Source organism: Acomys russatus, chromosome 14 (assembly GCF_903995435.1).
Source record: "Acomys russatus chromosome 14, mAcoRus1.1, whole genome shotgun sequence".
Classification (NCBI taxonomy): Eukaryota; Metazoa; Chordata; class Mammalia; order Rodentia; family Muridae; genus Acomys; species Acomys russatus.
The window spans coordinates 49,074,973-49,095,265 of record NC_067150.1 but is presented as its reverse complement, the minus strand read 5'-3'; the positions used below and the strand labels follow the sequence as shown (position 1 = coordinate 49,095,265).

The following is a 20,293-nucleotide window of genomic DNA, read 5'->3' as shown; positions in this document are numbered from 1 at the left end:
GGCTGAAGCTCCGCCCGCCTTAAGTATCTTCCGCCCACGGTTCTAACCGGAGGGCGGGCTCTAGGAGTCATTTCCGCTTTGTCCCACCCATCCTTCCCCACCTCGTTCCCTTTTTAGCTGCTTCCGGCTTCAGGCCCCGCCCCCATAAACAGGCCCCGCCCCTCATGCCCCTCCCCCCCCGCCCCGGGCTGACGGCCGGGCCCCGCGGCACGGCTTCCGGTGCGGGCCCCGCCCCGGCTGTGGCCCCCAGCCGCGGAGGAGTCCGAGGCTCAGCTGCTGCGCCAGGGCCTGAGCGGCCGCCTCCTCCTACCCGCGAGCCACGAACGCTGCGCTTAGGTGAGCGGCGCGGGTCTGGGTTCTTTCAGACGCGGCGGGAGCGGGGCTGTGGCAGGTGGAGGGGACCGAAATGGGAGCCGAGGCAGGTGTGTAGGGGAGACGCGGGCCAGCGAAGAGGTGGGGACCGCTGAGAAAAAGTGAGAGAGCCCCGGGAGGAGCCCTGTCCTCTCGGTGCCCAGAGGAGTGGCTTGAGATAAAGAGATGGGAAAGGTAAGGAACCCCCGGGGAACCGCGGGGCCAGCTTAGGTGGGCTTCGGGTGATTGGAGAAGAGCCTGGAGATAGGCAGAGAAGACTTGGTGGAAGTAAAAGTGATAGGGCTCCTTTGGATGGGATGGAAAGAATGGCTCGAAGGGAGTCGGGGAAACGAAGGTAAGGGAAATAAATGGTCAGCAAGGTCGGGCTCAAGCGACAAGCAGTCCGTTGCGCCCTGTTTGGAGGTCCGGGAAGTTTAGAGGACATGAGCGAGGGATGAAGTGGTTTAGATTTCTGCGATGTAAATTCTCTAAATGTTGGTAGTATTGTTTGGATCATTGGCTGCCTAGGGATTGGGGTGAGATGGGCTCTGTGCGGGGCAATGTGCCAACAGAGTTGTAGAACGAAGTCTTCTCTGTCTCACTAAATAAAGAGGCTATCGGACAGCCCCCCCCCCCCCCCCCCCCCGCCCCGGCTATTGCTGAGGACAGCCTACCGAGAAGATGGTGCCAACCAGACAAGAAACAGTCGTACAATGACTGGCAGGAGTTGGTTGAAATATTCCGGTTGTGTTGGTTGACTTTAATGACTATACGAATATTTTTAAATGACCAGTAAATTGCTTGTTACTGTTTTGTGTGCGTTTTGTTTTTATATTTTTTGTCCCAAAAGTTTTTTTTTTTTAATGAACACTCTTGCCAACTGGGTGTAAATCCTCTCAGACTTCGTTACATTATAAGAACTAAAGCAGGGTGAAAGAAAGTATTGCTGCAGGCATAACTTCTACTTTTCAAACTGCTAACAGGCAGAAAGAGGCGAATTGGAATTTGAGTCCTTTAACAGCTTGTGAAAGCTACAACCAAAGGGGAAAAAATGAGAATTGTCTAGATGGCTCTTGTTGTTTTATTGTGTGTGTGTGTTTTTTTTTAAAACAAATCTTTTTTGCCTCGCTTTAAAATGTACCCCTGTAAGCATGTAAAAATCTCCAAGTCAAAGCCATTTTTCTTGTTAGAGAATTGCTTCCCCCATGAATTTTTGAAGGTGGGAAAGATTTCGCTTTCTTATCTTTCAGCTCAATCCTAAAATACCGGGACAGTATCAAGTCCCAACCTGCACCGTTTCCCCTTTCATGTGGCAACAAAATTGCACACTCTGTTGCTAGTCCTCTTCACCCTAAAATTTGCTCTGGCAAGGTAATCCGTTCACTGAGGAAGACTTGTGAGAAAATACAACTTAAGTGAGGTTTGCTGAAGGAGAGAGCCTGGGAAGAGTTAGAGGCGGGTGGGTGTGAAAGGGGTTGTGTTTGCAGACAGACTGGTAAGAATGCGGATAAACCTGCCCCCAGAATACTTTGGGACTGGAAGCTTTTTCTTACTGTATTCATAGAATAAATATAGTAGAAGTGAATCAGAAAGAAAGAGGATGTGAGGAGATTTATTTGCAGTTTATAAAAAAAGAAACATTAACTTGTTTAGACAATATTGGTACCTGTTTCAAATTAATTAACTTTAAAATCTCCAGAGGAATTTCCCCCCCCCTGTTTGTTTTTGAGGGGAGCTTGCAATTTGAGACTCTTGCCTCCTTGCATGTTTCTTTCTTTCATGTTGTTGAAACCGGATTCTTTCGGAGGCTATAATGTCCACTTAGCCTGGTTCAGTCCACTCATCAAGCTAGCTGGCAATTTGATCTGGGAAATTTGTGAAGTTTAAACCAAGAGCACTTTGCTTGGTCTTGCTTTTTCCATCAGAAAAGTCATTCTGTCTGCCCGCTATAACTCTGTCTACCTTGAATAGTAATCTTCTCCAGAGGGCCTGGGAATATTAGCCATATTCTTTCTTTTGTAGTCAGGCCTTTGTTAACTATAATTTTCATAATTATTACAGATTTCATAGTTCAAACTCCAGTATGGTGCAAGCCAAGTAGATAAGTGATTGATAATGTAGAGAGTAAAAGATGAGAACTTAGTTATTAGCAGACCTAAATATATTCCGAATTTTCTTTAAAAAAAAAAAAAAAAAAAAGTTTAACTCTGCCGATACTGAGATTTGCCCCCTCCCCCATTCCCCCTCCCACCCCCTACCCCCATTTCCCTCTTTAGATCCTGTTCTCTTCTTTATAACTTTCCCTCCCCACCCTCCAAACTTACTCATCTTGAAAGTCGGGGTTAGGAGCATTTAGTGTTCAGAATATTACTGGAGAAAAGAAGATTTTTTTTATACCTGTTTTACATAGTTCCCCCCCCTTGTGGTTTTGGTTACTCACTTAAAATACAGACGCAGAGTGCCTGCTGGGCTGTGCCTAGGTCGAGAGCCATGCCAGTCTGTGGGTGAATCCTGCGACAGCGATGGAGCCTCTGCAGCAGCAGCAGCAGCAGCAAAAGCAGCCACACCAGGCTCCTCTACAGATGGATGCCAGAGAGAAGCAGGGACCACAGACGAGAGAAGCACAGTTCCTGTATGCCTCCAAACTAGCCACCCAGCCTACTGTCCTTTCCCTGACACCCGGGAGACCTTCTGGTAGCCCCGTTCTGGGTCCCTTAGCCAGAGTTCCACCAGCCACACCAGTGACTAGAGTATTTGAGCAGAGCAACGTGAACTCCGAGCCTGAGGAGGAGGAAGGAGGTCTGGAAGACGAAGATGGAGATGAGGATGTTGCAGAGGTGGCTGAAAAAGAGGCCCAGGCTGCTTCCAAATATTTCCATGTGCAAAAAGCAACTCGCCAAGACCCCAGAACAGCACCCATGTCCAGCCTGCTTCCAGCACCTGGACTCCCGCCACAGGGACAGCAAAGTAAAGAAGACCATACCAAAGATGCTTCCAAAGCCCCGCCTTCTGTCCCCACAGCTGGGCAGCCGAGCTGGACCCTGGATGAGCAGCTGAAGCAGGTCAGTCTTTCTGCCGCAGGAGGCCATTTGTTCTGTCTCCAGGCCAGCTACAGAGGGTGCTGGGTGGGCGGGAGCTGGGGCTATGCCTTCTCACTCCACCACCACTGACTTAAGACATGAATAAACTGAAGATTTTCTCAGCACTGGTTTGCTTGAATGGAGGTTGTTGCTCTTTGATAGTGTGAGGACCTAGATTCAAGCTCTAGGACCACAAGAAAAGGGATGGTTCTTTTTTTTTTTTATTATTATTATTAAAAGTACTAGAGTGTTTAAGTTACTCTTAATGTGGTTTGTTCCAAGTTTCTGTTAAAGACGCTCTCCTTTATTACTTATTTATTTTGGTTTGTTGTTATTTTTTCCGAGACAGGGTTTCTCTGTATAGCCCTGGCTCCCTGGACTAGCCTTGTAGAGCAGCCTTGAACTCACAGAGATCCACCTGCCTCTGCCTCCCTGAGTGCTGGGATTGCAGGCATGCACTACCACACCCAGCTTCTCCTTTTTTTTTTTTTTTTTAAAGGATGAATGAGGTAACAGCTATGTTTCATTAGAACTGTCTAAAAACCAAAGTGGTTTGCTCACACCTGAAATTTCAGCACTCAGGAGGTGGAGGTAGAAGGGGCTTACCCTGACTTCTAGAGTGAACCCTGTCTCAAAAACCAGAAGATAACAACAACAACAATAATAATAATAGAATAAAAAAAAGAAGAGTTGGATGTGGTGGTATACACTTTTAATCTCAGTACTCAGTAAGCAGAGGCAAACAGATCTTGGTGAGTTGAAGGCCAGCCTGGTCTGCATACTACGTTCCAGGTCAGCCAGGACTACATAGTGAGACTTTGTCTAAAAGAACTTAAACAGTGAAATTCAAGGCTCTGATTAGTTTTCCTAGTAGGAATATAGACCCATTTCCTGTAAGAGTTTCTTAGCTCCAAGCAAACCCAAGATGGTGTTCTTGCATTGTTTTGAAGTTGCGCATAGCTGCTAAAAAGCACTTCCTTGTATTTCTCAACTGAGAGCCTAATAGACGTGATTGTTTTATCTTTACATTATCTGGTTATGAAGAGGGAAGGGAGACCTCAGACTTCCCTTTTTACCCAAAGAAAGTTGAAATTAGTTCCAAACATGATTGCATATCAGAGTCAACTGTGGGAGTGGGTCTTACTTGGGAGGGTGGGTCTAGAGGTTGGTGGTGCAAGGGACCTGGGCCTCCAGCATGCTAGGACTGTGGAGTCCTAATAATGAATTATTTTGGAGGATGGAGCCTAGGAGATCTCGACTCAACTAAGTCTTTGTCTTCGTAATTTCTTCGTGACCTATACTGCAGTTTTTCATTATTTAAAGTATGAGAGTAATGGTAAGTTCTTCCCAGGTGGCTTGTTGGCACTATAAACAGGGCTTTCGTGATAAGATTATTAGTACCTAGATATTCTGAGATTACACATACACTGCTACTTAGACGTCATTTGTGAAGAGTTACAGCTTACAAAAGGGCACCTGGGAACAAAAAAGGTCCTTTGGAAGCTAAAACAGGCATCCTTGACTCAAGGAGCCCTGTGCAGTTTACCTGAGTTTATAACAGCAGCATCCACAATAGGTTCTAATCTCAGCCCTTCCATGTCTATCCAGTGATCTTTTGGTAGCATTCTAAATTGTTCTGAGCCTGTGTTTTCTCAACTGAAGATTGAAAATAATGAAGCCAAGTATGGCTTGTACTCATAAGCTCCAAATTTGTAAGGCTGAGACAGAGTTATCATGAGTTTGAGGCTATCCTGGGGTACAAAATAAAAATCAGTGCTAGTACTAATACTAGTAGTACTAAGAGGGTATTTCGCAAGGGTGTTGTTAAGAGAGCAACTGAGTCACGGGAACAGAATGCCTCTCTGGTGCCAGGCACATGCAGATGTACTGCTGGAGTTGTCATGTAACTCTTGTGTCTTCCTTATCCTCATCCGTTATGGGCATAAACTCTGAGGCAGACACGGTCCTGGGAGACACATCACTCAAAGAGGTAGCAGCACAGCAGAGCTAGGACAAAAATCAGCATCCCAGCTTCCACGACAGCAGCACCCTGGCCACCAGCCCAGATCTGCCTCCTGGCTGATTTCTTTGGTTTAGTAAAACATCTGTGAGCTGCCGGCAGCCCCTGCGCTGCTGTGTGGTTGGCACAGTTCCATGCTGGCCGCTGAGTCAGCTCATAGCGGGAACCGCCCTGACAGCGCTGGGAAAGTTCAGGCCCGAGGCGGCTGCTGCCCCCGCCTTGGCAGCTGGCCAGCCTCTGTGTGTGTGCGGTCATTCCTAGAAAGTGCAGCCGTGTGTGAGGAACAAGTGGAGCTCCAGAGCTTGTCTGTCTTCAGGAAGTGCAGCAGGTGTTGAGGTCAAGCCATTAGAGCTTTGAAAAAAGAGACTCTTCAGGACCGGCGTGTGTGTGCACACGTGTACGCTGTGGCAGGGCGCCCGGCTCTGTGTTCTGTATGGCAGTTGCCCTGTAGCTCCACAACTCAGTGCTCTGGAGGCTGGCTGTTGGCAACTCAAATGCTTTGAGTTCATTTAAGTTTCTGAGGCACACATACTAAATATAGACAGTTAGGCAGAACACTTGCCAAAAATATTTTTGTAAGTGCCAGAGTAGCTTCATTCTAAAGTTACCTTCCTTCTAAACACAGAGAAGAACTCTGTCAGGGAGATGGTGCGTAATGTCTTACAACCTGTGATGGCTACTTCTTCTTCCTTTCGTAGACTAAGTTTTTCAGTTTGGTCTGTGGGTTTCTCCTTTGCTTTTTTGTTGTTGTTCTTTTGTGAGTGTTAAGTTTTTACTACATTTTATTTATTTGTGTACACGAGCATATACATGTCATAAGTATATGGCAGTCAGAGGACAACTTGTAAGAGTCATTCTTCCTTAAACCATGTGGGGGTCAGGGATAGAATCCAGGCTGACTTAGTGGCAAGTGCCTTTACCAGATGAGCCATCCCCCCCATCCTCCTCCTTTGTTTTAACCTTGCTTTAATTAATTAACTTTAAAGTATGTGTGTGTGTGTGTGTGTGCACGCGTGCTCATCTAGAGGTGAAAGAACAGAGGAGTTGGTTCTCTCCATCTGCCATGTGGGTCCTAAGGATCAATCTCGGGTGGGCAGGCTTGGTGGCAGGTGCCATTACCTGCTGAGCCATCTCACCAGCCCTTAAACATGTTTTTAAAGGACTAAATAATGTGCTTGAGGATATTTTAAAGAAATGTTTTTAGTTATGCTTTGGTCAGAAGACTTAAAAAAAAATAGCTTTGAGAGAGAGCCTTTAAAAGCCATCAGACCATGAGACTGGCTGGTTTTGTTCTTCAGTCTTTTGTCCTTTCAGTAATTAACATTTGGAGGTTGAAAGTTAAGTAGCACTTGCTCCAGCTATGATTCAAAGGCCTTTTACAGTTGACACAGATCTTAACTGGTAATGAGTTATAGTATCCTTTATTCTAAACAACATATCTGGGCAGGGTCTTTGTGCCAGGGCTGTTTGCTACAGGCATGTCTCTCCCTCAAGGAGCCAGCTGTCTAGCAGTGGGGCTGCAGCAACCTCAAGGAAGGGAAGCGGGAAGCAGCAACTTAACTCTTAACTCCGCCCTAAGTCAGCTGAAACCTTGCCCACTCTACTCTGTGATGCAAGTCTCTAAAACAATTGCTTTTCAAACATTCATATACATACTAAAGTAGAAGAGGTCACACACACACCCCACCCCCACCTCACCCCGTACAGTGAAATGTAGAATTCTCAGAAAGTGTTTTACAGGAGTTGGTGAGGGGCTGGGCAGGCATTTGCAAACTGAAAAGCTTAAGAGCAGCATAGTTATCCATTGTTTCGGAAATCCTTTCCTTACAGCACACAGAGTCAAAATTACCTCATGGATTGATTCTCTTCTCAAAAAAAAAAGCCTTGCAAAATATTTACTTCTTAAGGCCTGGCTCATTCTCTGACACCAGGGTGATGGGACGATGGATAACACCGTGGAGCCCAGCATTCTAAAACCGTCAGATTTCTATGGGCAGAGTAAATAATTGTAAAACAAGACAACAAAGAACTGAGTGTCCCTTTTCTCAAAGGAGATCAGACAGCCAACTTGGGGGGGCGGGGAGCAGGGGTTTGCTGGCCCTTTAGGGGTGGTCTTCTACTCCTGGATAGTGGGTGTTTCAGCAATACAGGCTTTGTCTTGAGCCCATTAGTGAAGCTAGGCTTCCTACCACAGAACCGGAAGATGGGTAGTTTGGCAGGCATGTGGGGCCTGGAGTGTATATGTCTGGTTTTCTGCATACTTTGCCAGGCTCTTCGGTTACTATGTGTGGCTTTGCATTGCTAGCTCAGTGCAAAGACTGAAATTTACTAGGGTTCGTTGCTCAGTAAGGATTGGCTTTCCTCAGTCCCTTGTGTTGTACAAGGCTTTGTTCAGAATTGCCTTCTAGACTGGAAGAGCCTTATTTCAGAAAACTTGGAACTGAAGAACTCGTCACCCTTCTTAACGCTTGCTGATCACTGAGAACAGGGGGTTGCCAGTTCTGAACACCTGAGAGCTGTTTGCTGCATTTTCTACCTGTAAGGGCACCTCTGCAGGATAGATGCAAGGAAGCTCCAAGGCAGATGCAAAGGACTGTTTAGTTTTGTGTGCACTGGCAGACAGAAAGGAGCATGACTTGAGAAGCACAACTTGGTTTAGAGTTTGTTTTGTTTTTATAAATCATTGAGTTTGTGGGCAGTTAATAAAGTGCCTGTTAATGGCATATGGAAATGAAAATTGGGCTTGAGTGTGATTCAGTTGGCAGAGTGCTCACCAGCACACAAAGACCTTGAGCTTGGACCCCAGCACTCCATAAATGATGTGACACATTTCTGCAATCCAGCATTTGGGAAGTAAGGGCAGGAAGATCAGCAGTTCAAAATAATCCTCAGCTGCACGTTTGAGCTTGAGAACAGGCTGTGCTACACGAGACTGTCTCAAAAATAAGTAAATAAGTGGAAAAACAAAAATCAAAATTAAGCTTGTTTTACTCTGAGAGATTAATTCCTGCTGGGTCACTAGCCTGCAGTAAGACATCTTCCTTTTTCTTCTGATGCTCTGACAAACTGGTCTCCAGGATCTGCCCCTCTCGTGCACACTTGGCAAGTACTTCCTGCCAAACATTTGAGGGGTTTTGCAAAACTTTAAACTGTTGCCTGGAAAGAAAATTTAGTAGTAGGCTCCCTCCTCTGTGGTGTGTCTTCATGCCAGAGTCTGGCATCATGTTCTGTCCACCAGTGACTCTTGGTTGGAGCCGGCCCTTCTCTCGTGCTCCACAGCACACTTAGCAGTGTCCAGGAACGTGTGGTGCTGTGGCTGGAAGCAGGTGTGCTCCTAGTAGCATCTAAAGAGAAGAGCCACGAATGCTGCTAGACATCCCAAGAGCATGGGACAAGCCTTGCTCACTCCCAACAAACAGTTGTCTAGCTAAGTGTATTACTTCTCATTTTGTTTTTGTTTGTTTTGAGACAGTTTCTCTGTGTAGTCCTGGCTGTCTTGGAAGTCTCTCTCTGTAGACCAGGCTGGTCTCAAACTCAGGGATCTGCCTGCTTCTGTCACCATGCCCAGCTTGCTTCTTTCTTTCTTTCTTTCTTTCTTTCTTTCTTTCTTTCTTATTGTATTTGTTTATCTATTTGGAGACAGGGTTTCACTGTGTAGCTTCCATTGGCCTGGAATGTGCTATATAGACAGTGCTGGCCTCAAACTATAGAGACTCTGCCTCCTAAGTACTAGGATTAAAGGCATGCACTGCCACACCTGGTATAATTCTAGTTCTAATGTCTATTTTGAGTTTATGGCCTTTGTAGTCATCACAATGACTACACTATGCCTGGGAGAGGACTGGGATCTAGAACTTGAGGTCTCTTGGCTCTTGAGCCCAGCCCTGTGTACTGCCATGATATTTATGACAGCTTATTAAGAGGTTGGTTGCCCTTCCAGACATTAACCCACAAAGATTAAGGCAGATACTTTACAGCTGTTACTAGCAGATTTGAATAGTAGATCGGTCTTTGTTTGAGAGGCAGGAGGTGTGGCTCTAGATTGATTGTTTGTGATAGTGCTTTGAACAAGCACTTTAACCAGCTGCACTCAGCCCATGCACACATCTGTTCCAGAGGGTTGCCACCATCCTTGGGGTTGTTTTATAGATGCTACAAAGGTAGAAGAAAGATAGAAATGTGAGCAGTCTTTGTAAAATGTGTGTAATATCCAAAGTTAGGTTGATTGTCATTAATACTTCTTAAGGCTCTAGTTTTCAGTCTTTCCTGCCTTGGTAGGTAAGATGCTCAGTAAATCCCAGATACCACTTAAGGAAGCTTCCTTTAGGTTTCCTTGAGCTGTGGCCAAGCACAGGTATTCTAGAGTCCCTGAAAGTTTGTGGAACATGACCCGTGGTACTTTGCTGTGCCTTTCATGTTAGCATAGGGACACACAAGTGATCGAGGCCTAGTTTGGTCCTTATCCCTCAAAGACCAATCCCTCTACTCGTGTTCTAGGTTTCACTCTCTCCAAGAGGTACAGGGACTTGCTCCATCAGCAAAGCCCTCTATATCCTGAGTCTTTATTTTTTTTTTTTAAGATGGTTTCTCTATGTTATCTTGGTTGTCCTGGACTTTGTAGACCAGGCTGGCCTCGAACTCACAGCAATCCGCCGCCTGCTGGGATTAAAGGCGTGTAACACTGTGCCTGGCTTCCTAAGTCTTTAGACTCCTCTCTTCTGAAGCATTCTCTGCAATTAAGCATCATCTTCTCAAACTTTAAAACAATAACAACAAAAAAAATAGTTTCCAAATATGCACATCATATGATTGTTAAGAAAATATGAGCTTGCTTTTTAAAGAAGTCCTGGCTCCTCAAAGGACTTGTACACCTTAACTTTTCATTTTGTCACACTTGCTAACACACTCCACCCAGAACCTCGAGCCTTTCATTTTTCTTTGCTAAGGTTTCTAATGGTCACCATGTAGCCTACTCCAGGCTTTCCTGACCTCATTTGATATTTGAGAAGAGGACTAGATACTAACTGACCGTATTTGAAATATATTCTTCCTTCTGCTTATTTTTCTTTATCCTGTAATGCTTTCTTTTCATCTCATTCTCCAGGTCTCGTTCCAAACCTTCTTCTTTATATGTGATCCGGGCGGGGGGGCTCTTTTATTTGAGTTTCTAATATATGTTACTTGAATCTGTGTTTCTAGTCTGAGATCAGTATATGTAATTCCAACTGCCTGCTTAACATTTCCATTCATATCCTACTCAGCTGGCAGCGGTAGTGCACATCTTTAATCCCAGAGTTTGGGATGCAGAGGCAGGCAGATATCTGAATTTGAGGCCAGCCTGATCTACAGAGTGAATTCCAGGACAGCCAGGGCTACGCAGAGAAACCCTGTCTGGAAACACCAAGATAAAGAGATAGATAGATAGATAGATAGATAGATAGATAGGTAGGTAGGTAGGTATCTTATTCACATCTCAAGTTTAATACATGAAAACAACTACAAACTTTTTTCCCCTTTCTTTCTTTCTTTCTTTCTTTCTTTCTTTCTTTCTTTTTTAAGAACAAGTCCTGAGTGAAGTAGCCCAGGTTGCTCTCCAGCTTGCTATGTACCTGCGGCTGCATCTATTGCCCAAGCACTGGTAAAACTGAACTCTTAGTTGATATTCTCCCTTGTAATCATTTTCTCTCTGACTTTTCTTCTCAGAAAAAATGGCCTTGTTAGGCACTTAGTCATTCATACCAGAAACTTTGGAGCTGGGTTATTTCATACCTGCCCTCTGTCACTCCCTGCTTCTAGCCCATCACCAAAGCTCTCTCACTCAGTCTTCTCATCTAAATGTCTAAAATCCTGCCACTGTCCACTATCACCTACCTGCCTCTTCCCAGTCTGTGCTCACCCCACTTTAATCCACTCTGCACATCCGGTAGTGATCTTCTGAAAACCAAGTCAGGGTGTGCCACTACGTTAGTACCCTCCACGTATGCAGGGTGTTCTAATTATAGAATTCAAATTCTGCATGATCGGAAACCTGCCATGACTTTAGTCATCTCTTGTCTGTCACTGTGCTAAGCCCTGTGGCCTTCGCTTGTGCTCATCATTCTGAGCACTCTTGCCTAGGCTCTTCCCTCCTTCACTTCTCCATCGTCACTGCCATCTGCTCAGAAGTCTGATCTTCCCCCTCAGTGCAGGATCAGCCTTTCTCTATACATGCTGTCATTGAACAATATGGTTGGTTGGTTGGTTGGTTTTTTTTGAGATAGTTTCTCTGTGTAGCCTTAGCTGTTCTGGACTCATTTTGTAGACCAGGCTGGCCTCGAACTCATAGTGATCCACCTGCCTCTAGTTCCTCATGTTGTGGTAACCCCCAGCCGTAAAATTATTTTGCTGCTACCTCATAACTGTAATTTTGGTGCTGTTATGAATCATAATATAAATATCTGATATGCTACCCCTGTGAAAGGGTCACTTGACCCCAACAAAGGGGTCATGACCCACAGGTTGAGAACCACTGACTAGATGGTCAGCTCTAAGAACACAGGAACACATTTCTTTTATATCCCAGCAGACAATATAGTAATGACAATAGGTACTGAATATTTTGCTGCTTTTTCTTTCTTTTAATTTACTCTGCTTTTTATGTTACTGGTTCCATTTTATGTGTGGTGAGGGTTGGTGATGTTAGGTATCTACCTCATTTGCAGTAAACCTTCTTAAAAACTATTATTACATTATTTTCTGTATTGGGGGAGGGGGAATGTGAGGAAATCATTGGACAACCTGGGGGAATTGGTTCTCACCTTCCATCATGTGTGTTTCAAATATCAAACTCAGGTCATCAAGATCAGAGGCAATACTGCCAGTGCATATTTTTTATTTTTTATTTTTATTTTTATTTTTTAAATTTTGTTTGGCTTGCACTTCTTTCCCCCCATTTTTAAAAAAAATTTTTATTATTAATTTATTCTTGTTACATCTCAATGTTATCCCATCCCTATGTCCTCCCATTCTTCCCTCCCTCCCCTTTTCCCCTCCCCTATGACTGTTCCTGAGGGGGATTACCTCCCCCTGTATATGCTCATAGGGTATCAAGTCTCTTCTCAGTAACCTGCTGTCCTTCCTCTGAGTGCCACCAGGTCTCCCCCTCCAGGGGACATGGTCAAATGTGAGGCACCAGAGTACATGAGAAAATCATATCCCACTCTCCACTCAAGTGTGGAGATTGTTCTGATCATTGGCTAGATCTGGGTAGGGGTTTAAAGTTTACCGCCTGTATTGTCCTTGGCTGGTGCAGTGCATATTTTTTAAATAGAGTATTCAGAGGAGTTTTTATAGCAAAATCAAGCAGAAGATACAGTGATAATCCCTTCTCCCTCTCCTTCATCACTGTCTTTCACCAGAGAGCACTTATTTTAATCAAGGAAATGACATTGATATATTATTATCACTAAGTCTGCAGTTTACATTAGGGTGAATTCTTTTTAAAGAAATTATTACAATTGATTTCATGACATAATTTTTTTGTGCAGGGGGGGCCAGGGCCCTGAGCGTGCACATCTGTGGTGACTGTGTGGAGGTCAGAGGGGATAACTTGCTGGAGCCCTCTCACTGTGTGAGTCCCAGTGATGTCATTAGGGTTGGTGGTGACCACCTTTACTCTGAGCCATCTTACTGGCCTTTGGGATGTATTCTTATTGTACATCCTGTGGGTCTAACAAATGTACAATGACATGTGTCCACCATGATACAGAGCAACTTTGCTGCCCTAGAAATCCTGTTTACTGCCGTTCATCCTGCCTTCTCTGCTGGCCCCTAACAACCACTGGCCAGCCCTTTTTCTTGAGGTTGATATGACCTACTGATCTTACTTAGATTTGTTTTTCTTTTAAGCCATTGTAATTGTAACACATTTTCTAGAATTTTTAAATATTTATACAGTGTTCTGCTTGCATAGACACATGCAAGCCAGAAGAGGGCATCAGCTCACAGTATAGATGGATGTGAGACACCATGTGGCTGCTGGGAATTGAACTCAGGACCTTTGGAAGAACAGCCAGTGCGCTTAACCGCTTGAGTCATCTCTCCAGCCCCCATTTTCTAGAATTCTTATTACTTAATAAATACATCTTAGGCTATAAATACTTTTGTTGAATCTGTCTCGCTTTTGCTATATTCTACAGATTTTTATTTTGTGGCTCGGAGGATTGATCCCGAGACCATTGAACTCTTATCTCAGCCCTCACTAGAAATTATTACATATTATAATTTCAGTTGTAATTACTTCTTTAACCGATATTATATAAAGTGTTTTTTATTTTCATATCTGAGGATTTTATCTTTTTGGAATGTTAATTATAGCTTACATTGAGGTTGTTGAACTGCAGTGGTTGGGTGGTTGGTTGTTAGGTAGTGACAGCGTCTCATGAATCACAGGCTAGCCTGCAACTTGCCTTTTGATCTTTCTGCCCTAGCCTTGTGTGTGGTTAGTTTCTATAAATGTCCTTGAAAATCATGTGTGTTCTCCACTTGATAGATACTGTGTTATCTGTGTCTATTGGGATGAATTTGTTCATTTGAGTTACTTACCTATTGCTTATAGTCCAAGTTTTTCCTATGATCAGGTTCGGAGAGAGCTTAATTAAGATATTCTAATACAAAATTAGTCTGTTGTTGTTGTTGTTGTTGTTGTTAGTATTTGGTTACTGGGATTGATACATGTAGATTTATCTCTCTTTTTTTTTTTTTAATTAATTTATTCTTGTTACATCTCAATGGTTATCCCATCCCTTGTATCCTCCCATTCTTCCCTCCCTCCCATTTTCCCCTTATTCCCCTCCCCTATGACTGTTCCTGAGGGGGATTACCTCCCCCTGTATATGCTCATAGGGTATCAAGTCTCTTCTCAGTAACCTGCTGTCCTTCCTCTGAGTGCCACCAGGTCTCCCCCTCCAGGGGACATGGTCAAATGTGAGGCACCAGAGTATATCTTGGTTCTCATAAAATCCGGGGTGTTGGGGCTGGAGAGATGGCTCAGAGGTTAAGAGCACTGACTGCTCTTCCAGAGGTCCTGAGTTCAATTCCTAGCAACCACATGGTGGCTCACAACCATCTATAATGTGATCTAATGTGCACTGTGTACATAATAAATAAATAAATCTTAAAAAAAAAAAGTCCTCCATCTTAAAAAAAAAAAAAAAATCCGGGGTATTGTGCATGCCCTGCAAGTGCTGTGCCCATGGACTACATCCCAAGTCTCACATGCAGATCTGTCTCCATCCTCTGGTTTTGATTTTGATTTCTGCATGCTCCTCTTTTGTTTTTTCCAGTCCTGTCTTCATTTATTTAATTGCTGTCTTTATTCATTGCTTATCTCTTACATGGTTTTAGAACATATACTTCCTATTTCTATTCTTTTGTGGGTTACCTTTCACTTTTTGAGATGTGGGTCTCTCTCTGTTGCCTAGATTGGTCTCCAATTCCTAGACTTGAGTCATGTTCCTGCCTTAGCCACCTGAGAGAACCCCCTGCCTCTGCCTCCCGGAGTGCTGGGATTACAGGCATATGCCTAGCCTACCACTATTTTTTTCCCTTGGTCATTTTTCTAAAGTATTTGTGTTCACATGCATGCTCAGGTGTGTGTGTCATCTACAGGAACATTGGCCAGTGAATTCCAGGAATTCTCCTATCTTTCCCTCCCCAGTGCTGGGAACACATGGCATTTATATGTGGTTTCTGGGGATCAAACTCAGGTCTCCATGCTTTCAATATAAGTGCTTGAAAAAGTGTATAGACTTGTCTATTTGTTTTCTAAGACAGGATCTCTCTACATAGCTTTGGCTGTGTAGAACTCAGGTTTATAGGCCAGGCTGGCCTCGAAATCACAGATGTCTGCCTGCCTCTGCCTCCTGAGTGGTGGGATTAAAGGTGTGTGCCACTAAGCCTGGCTCTTGGTCAAAATGTTAAGAGGTATATTTGTACCTTATTCAGTCTTCTAGTATCTTTTACAGCCTTTATGTTTCTGCATTCAGTTTTCTAATTTTATTTATTTATTTATTTTCTGTTTGTTTGTTTTTTTCGAGACAGGGTTTCTCTGTGTAGCCTTGGCCATCCTGGACTCACTTGGTAGACCAGGCTGGCCTCGAACTCACAGCAATCCGCCTGCCTCTGCCTCCCAAGTGCTGGGATTAAAGGCGTGCGCCACCACACCCGGCATCAGTTTTCTAATTTTAAATTCTCTCTTCAGCCCTTTTTATTCCACTTTTTTAAAAAATTGTCTACTTTAGGGCTGGAGAGTTGGCTCTGTGGTTAAGAGCACTGTCTGTTCTTCCAAAGGTCCCGAGTTCAATTTCCAGCACCCACATGGCAACTCACAACTGTCTGTAACTCCAAGATCTGACACCCTCACACCAATGCACATAAATTTAAAATTTAAATAAAAATATTTTTTAAAAATTGTCTACTTTAATCATTGTATTCATAATTTTTTGCATTTAGAAATTCACTTTTTTAAACTATTATTTGTATTCTTCCTTTTACATCTTAAGATACCTTAATTTGGGGGCTGGAGAGATGGTTCAGCGACTAAGAGCTCTCCCAGAGGACTCAGGTTTAATTCCCAGCACTCACATGGCAACTTATAACTGCCTATAACTCCAGTTCCAGGATATTTTATACCCTCATAGAGACATACATGTAGGCAATACACCTACAAAAAACATCAATGCATATAAAATAAAATAAAAATAAAGTAAGTATTTGCTGGGTGGTAGTGGCATACACCTTTAATCCTAGCACTCAGGAGGCAGAGGCAGCAAGATCTCTGTGAGTTCAAGAACCAGCCTCATCTATATAGTTAGTACCAGGACAGCCAGGCCTACACAGAGAAACCCTATCTTGAAAAACAAAACAAAACAAACAAACAAACAAAGCAGGGTGGGGTGCTGGGGAGATAGATGGTCTGTGGTTAAGAGCACTTATGTTCTTCCAGAGTACTAAGTTCAGTTCCCAGCAACCACATCAGACAGTTCACAAATACCTGTAACGCCAAGAATCACCTGTATACATGGGACACACACCTAAATAAAAATAAACTAATTTAAAACAAACAAATAAATGAGATACCTTTAATATTTAAAACTATGATCATAGAGTTTGAGAAATCTTTTTGGTTTTGTTTTTTGTTTTTTTTTGTTTGTTTTGTTTGGTTTTTTTGGTTTTTTGAGACAAGGTTTCTCTGTGTAGCCTTGGCCATCCTGGACTCACTTTGTAGACCAGGCTGGCCTCGAACTCACAGCGATCCGCCTGCCTCTGCCTCCCGTGTGCTGGGATTAAAGGCCTGCGCCACCACGCCCGGCTGAGAAAACTTTTTGTTATGGAAGCTTCAAACACACAAAAGAAGCAGAAAGCCTTTCCTCGGCTTCGTTCCTGACAGCCGTGGCTGGCCATTCTTTTAATACGTGCTTTTAAATTCAGGTGTGTGTTTTTCCTTTGTCCTGTCCTCTCCTGTATAATGGTTCCTTTGCTATTGTGGCAATTTGCTCTGTTTTCTTTTGTAAGCTCATTTTGTATGGATTTCTTTCTTTCTAAAAGACTGTCTACTTAAGAGTGTTTGGTTTTGCCTCTGCTGGGTTGGTTTGGGTGTTGTGGATTTGAAGTGTATATTGGTGCCTAGTAAGAGCCTGACTTGCAGTGGGCACTCTGTGGTGCTGGCAAAGTCCTGTACTGCCTCTGACCTGGTGAGCAGTTTTATGTAGTTATTTCAGTTCTGGTTCTTGACATACCTGAGACCTGCAACCTGAATTCTAGGGGTGGGGGAAATGATTAAATCCTCAGTCCTCAGCCCTGTTAAGAACTGTAGCTGGAGGCCCCAGGCATGGTAGCACATACCTTTAATTTCAACACTCAAAAGGCAGAGGCAGGCAGATCTCTGAGTTCAAGGCTAGTCTCTTCTACATAGTGAGTTCCAAGCTAACCGAGGCTATCTGGTGAGGTACTGTCTCAAAAAACAAAAATAAAAAAATATATAGCTTGGGAATGGGGAAATGCTCAACAGGTAAAGGTGCTAGTTGCCTGGTAATAACCTAAGTTCACCCCTAGGACCCACAGAGTGGGAGACATGAGTCAGTGTTCACATGCCCCCCATAGATACATAAAATGTAGTAAATAATTAAAATAAATTAAAAAAATAGTTGAGTGACATTAGAAATAGGAGCAAGTATCAAAGGTAAAGGCTAAAATGAGAAGTAAAAAATGACAAATAGTTTAAAATGTGTGAAGTAAAAGTCAGCAAGGCTTTAAGGGAAACACTTGGTGTTTAACTTTTCAGATTTTTTTTTTTAAAGATTTATTTATTTATTATTATGTATACAGTGCTCTGCTTGCATGTACTCCTGCAAGCCAGAAGAGGGCGCCATATCACATTACAGATGGTTATGAGCCACCATGTGGTTGCTGGGAATTGAACTCAGGACCTTTAGAAGAGCAGGCGGCACTCTTAACCACTGAGCCATCTCTCCAGCCCCAGATTTTTTTTTTTAATCACATTTTGTTTATATTTTTGACAAAAACAGGAACCCTATGTATTGTACTTCAACTTGCTTTTTTTCTTGTTTCTTTTGTAGTACTGAAAATTAAACCTAGGTTCTAAAAAAAAGTACATGTTAGGCAAGGTTTTTAACCACAAAGCTACATTTTACCCCTTACTTGTATTTTTATAGTCACTTACCTCAGAATCAAGAAAAGCACAAAAATGCTTATAAGTAGGCATTTATGAAAAACAACTGTAGAAAAATTCAGGGTACAAACTCTGAGTTTAAAAAATGAAACTGAAGTTGGGCGTGGTGCAATCACAGCACTTGGGAGGCAGAGACAGGCAGGTTGCTATGAGTTCAAGGCCAGCCTGATCTACAAAGTTAGTCCAGGACACTGGACAGTCAAAGCTACACAGAGGAACCCTGTCTCAAAAAACCAAAAAAAAAAAAAAAGAGGGGGCTAGAGAGCTGTCTCAATGCTTAGGAGCACTTCTGCTCTTGAAGGGGCTATGCACCATGTTGGGTGGTTCACAGGCCCTTAACTCCAGCTTCTAGATCTCACCCTTTCTGTGGGTACCCACATATACCACACATATCTACAAAGACACATACACATAAATAAATAGTAAAGTAAGTAAAGCATTAACCCAGGCCTGGAATTCTGGCCAGCTTCTTGATTGCCGGATGTGATTTTTGTGCCTAGATGAAAATGTAGGATCGTGTCTTCTTCTTTCCTCACCCTGTCCCCTTTCTGCTGCTTAATCAGAAAAAGTGTCACTTGGCTCTTTTTCCAAGCCACTGAGTTTGAATGCTCTCTGTTGCTAGGGGGTGGGCAAGCTCTTTCTGGTTCCTGCTAAAGTTACCTGACAGCGGAAGGTAAGCATCTGATAATTATAATTCCAGTGCTTCCAAGGCTGAAGTGATTTAGTTAAGAGCCCTAATCCCTGATCTTATCAGGAGGGTTTTGTAGCCCAACAGTGTAGCTTCTAACAGTATCTGTTTTACTTCCTGGGGCTCCCCTCTCCCCTTAGGATTCTCCTGTAACGCATCCCTTACCTTCTGTGTGCATCTCCTTGCCTCCTGCATCCAGTTAAAACTGGGGCAAGAGCAGCATACTAAGATCTAGGAAATAGAGCCAGGTCATCAGGAAAGCTCTCACATACATGGCACATACAATACTGGGTCGTGAATGTGGACAAAGATAGGTAGCTATGTGTTGCTTATTATGGAAAAGGGAAAAAAAGTCATGTTCAGCCTCAATACTTTAGATAGGGACTATATTTCAGAGCTATTAATGACATCCGGGAGCTTGAGACCCGTGCCTTGGAAGCCTGCAGGTTTGCTGATGACTACTTTGAGCGTCAGTTTTAGGAGTTTACCTAGATCCTTGCCCTTGGGGCTCCTCTCTGTTAAATTGTAGAGCGTAGACCGGGAATATAAAACCAGTTTGATGTTTGAGAGAATGCTGAAGAATCTCTGTAAGAATTACCAGTTTGCACAGGGTGATTAAGGAAAAAAGTTTTTCTTCCTACTTTTTTCTCTTTTAAAGGAAATTTTCTTACAGGTGTCAGAATGTGGAGACCTCAAGTGAAGGAAGGTTGACCTAGGGAAAGGGTTTAATTATTTGCCTTGAGGAGAAGTGAGGAATGGGAACTAAAATTGCTTTGGACATCTGAGCTGTGCGTTAATAAGATATTCCAGGTGGTCAAGGAGTAATCCTAAAATAGCCTAGATACTTAATTGCTTTTAAAGTCAGGCCCCTGTCTCTGGGGAGGTAGGGCTCTGAGGAATGCAGCACTGGCTCCTGAGGTCTTAGAGGCGTGGTCTGGTGGGGTTATTCCTGCCACCCCAATCTAAATGAAAACAAAAGCCAAGCCTTCTTGGGTTTGGAGGCATTTGCTAATATTTCACCTTTTTTCCACACGGCAATACTAAGCCTTTGGCTTCTGCTTCTGTCACCCAGCTCTTCCTAGCTGTGGGATTGATATTGTCACTGCATCCCCTAGACAGTGGTCTGTTTTCATTACTGCTCAAAGGCTGCCTGCTTGATCCCCTGCCTGGCTTCTCTCTGTTTGCAAAGGAGCATACTTCTCTCCCTTAAGAATGCAGTCATCCTCCCTCTCAGCCCAGTCTGACTGATTCTCTGAGCTAGCTGCTCCCTGGGAGAGCCTTTCCCAGGATTCTCCTGCTCAGGACAGCCCAGGATCTCAGAGCTGGCAAAGCCACCCACCAATCATGATTATGCAAACAGTATTTGGGTGTTATAAATCACCACTGGGGTATTAAAAGGATATTTCATAAATGAAGAGTCAGAC

General features: G+C 43.6%; 1 protein-coding gene across 2 annotated transcripts in view; it reads left to right on the top strand.

Annotated features, from left to right (window-relative positions):
- Positions 1-2,648: 2,648 nt before the first annotated feature.
- The window catches only part of Arid3b (AT-rich interaction domain 3B), a 43,075-nt gene continuing 25,430 nt past the window's right edge, over positions 2,649-20,293 (top strand). For both annotated transcript variants that reach the window (XM_051156532.1, XM_051156531.1), the window contains exon 1: positions 2,649-3,413. In XM_051156532.1, the coding sequence (XP_051012489.1) occupies positions 2,874-3,413 (540 nt within the window). In that variant the 5' untranslated portion in view covers positions 2,649-2,873. The remainder of the gene's footprint in view (positions 3,414-20,293) is intronic.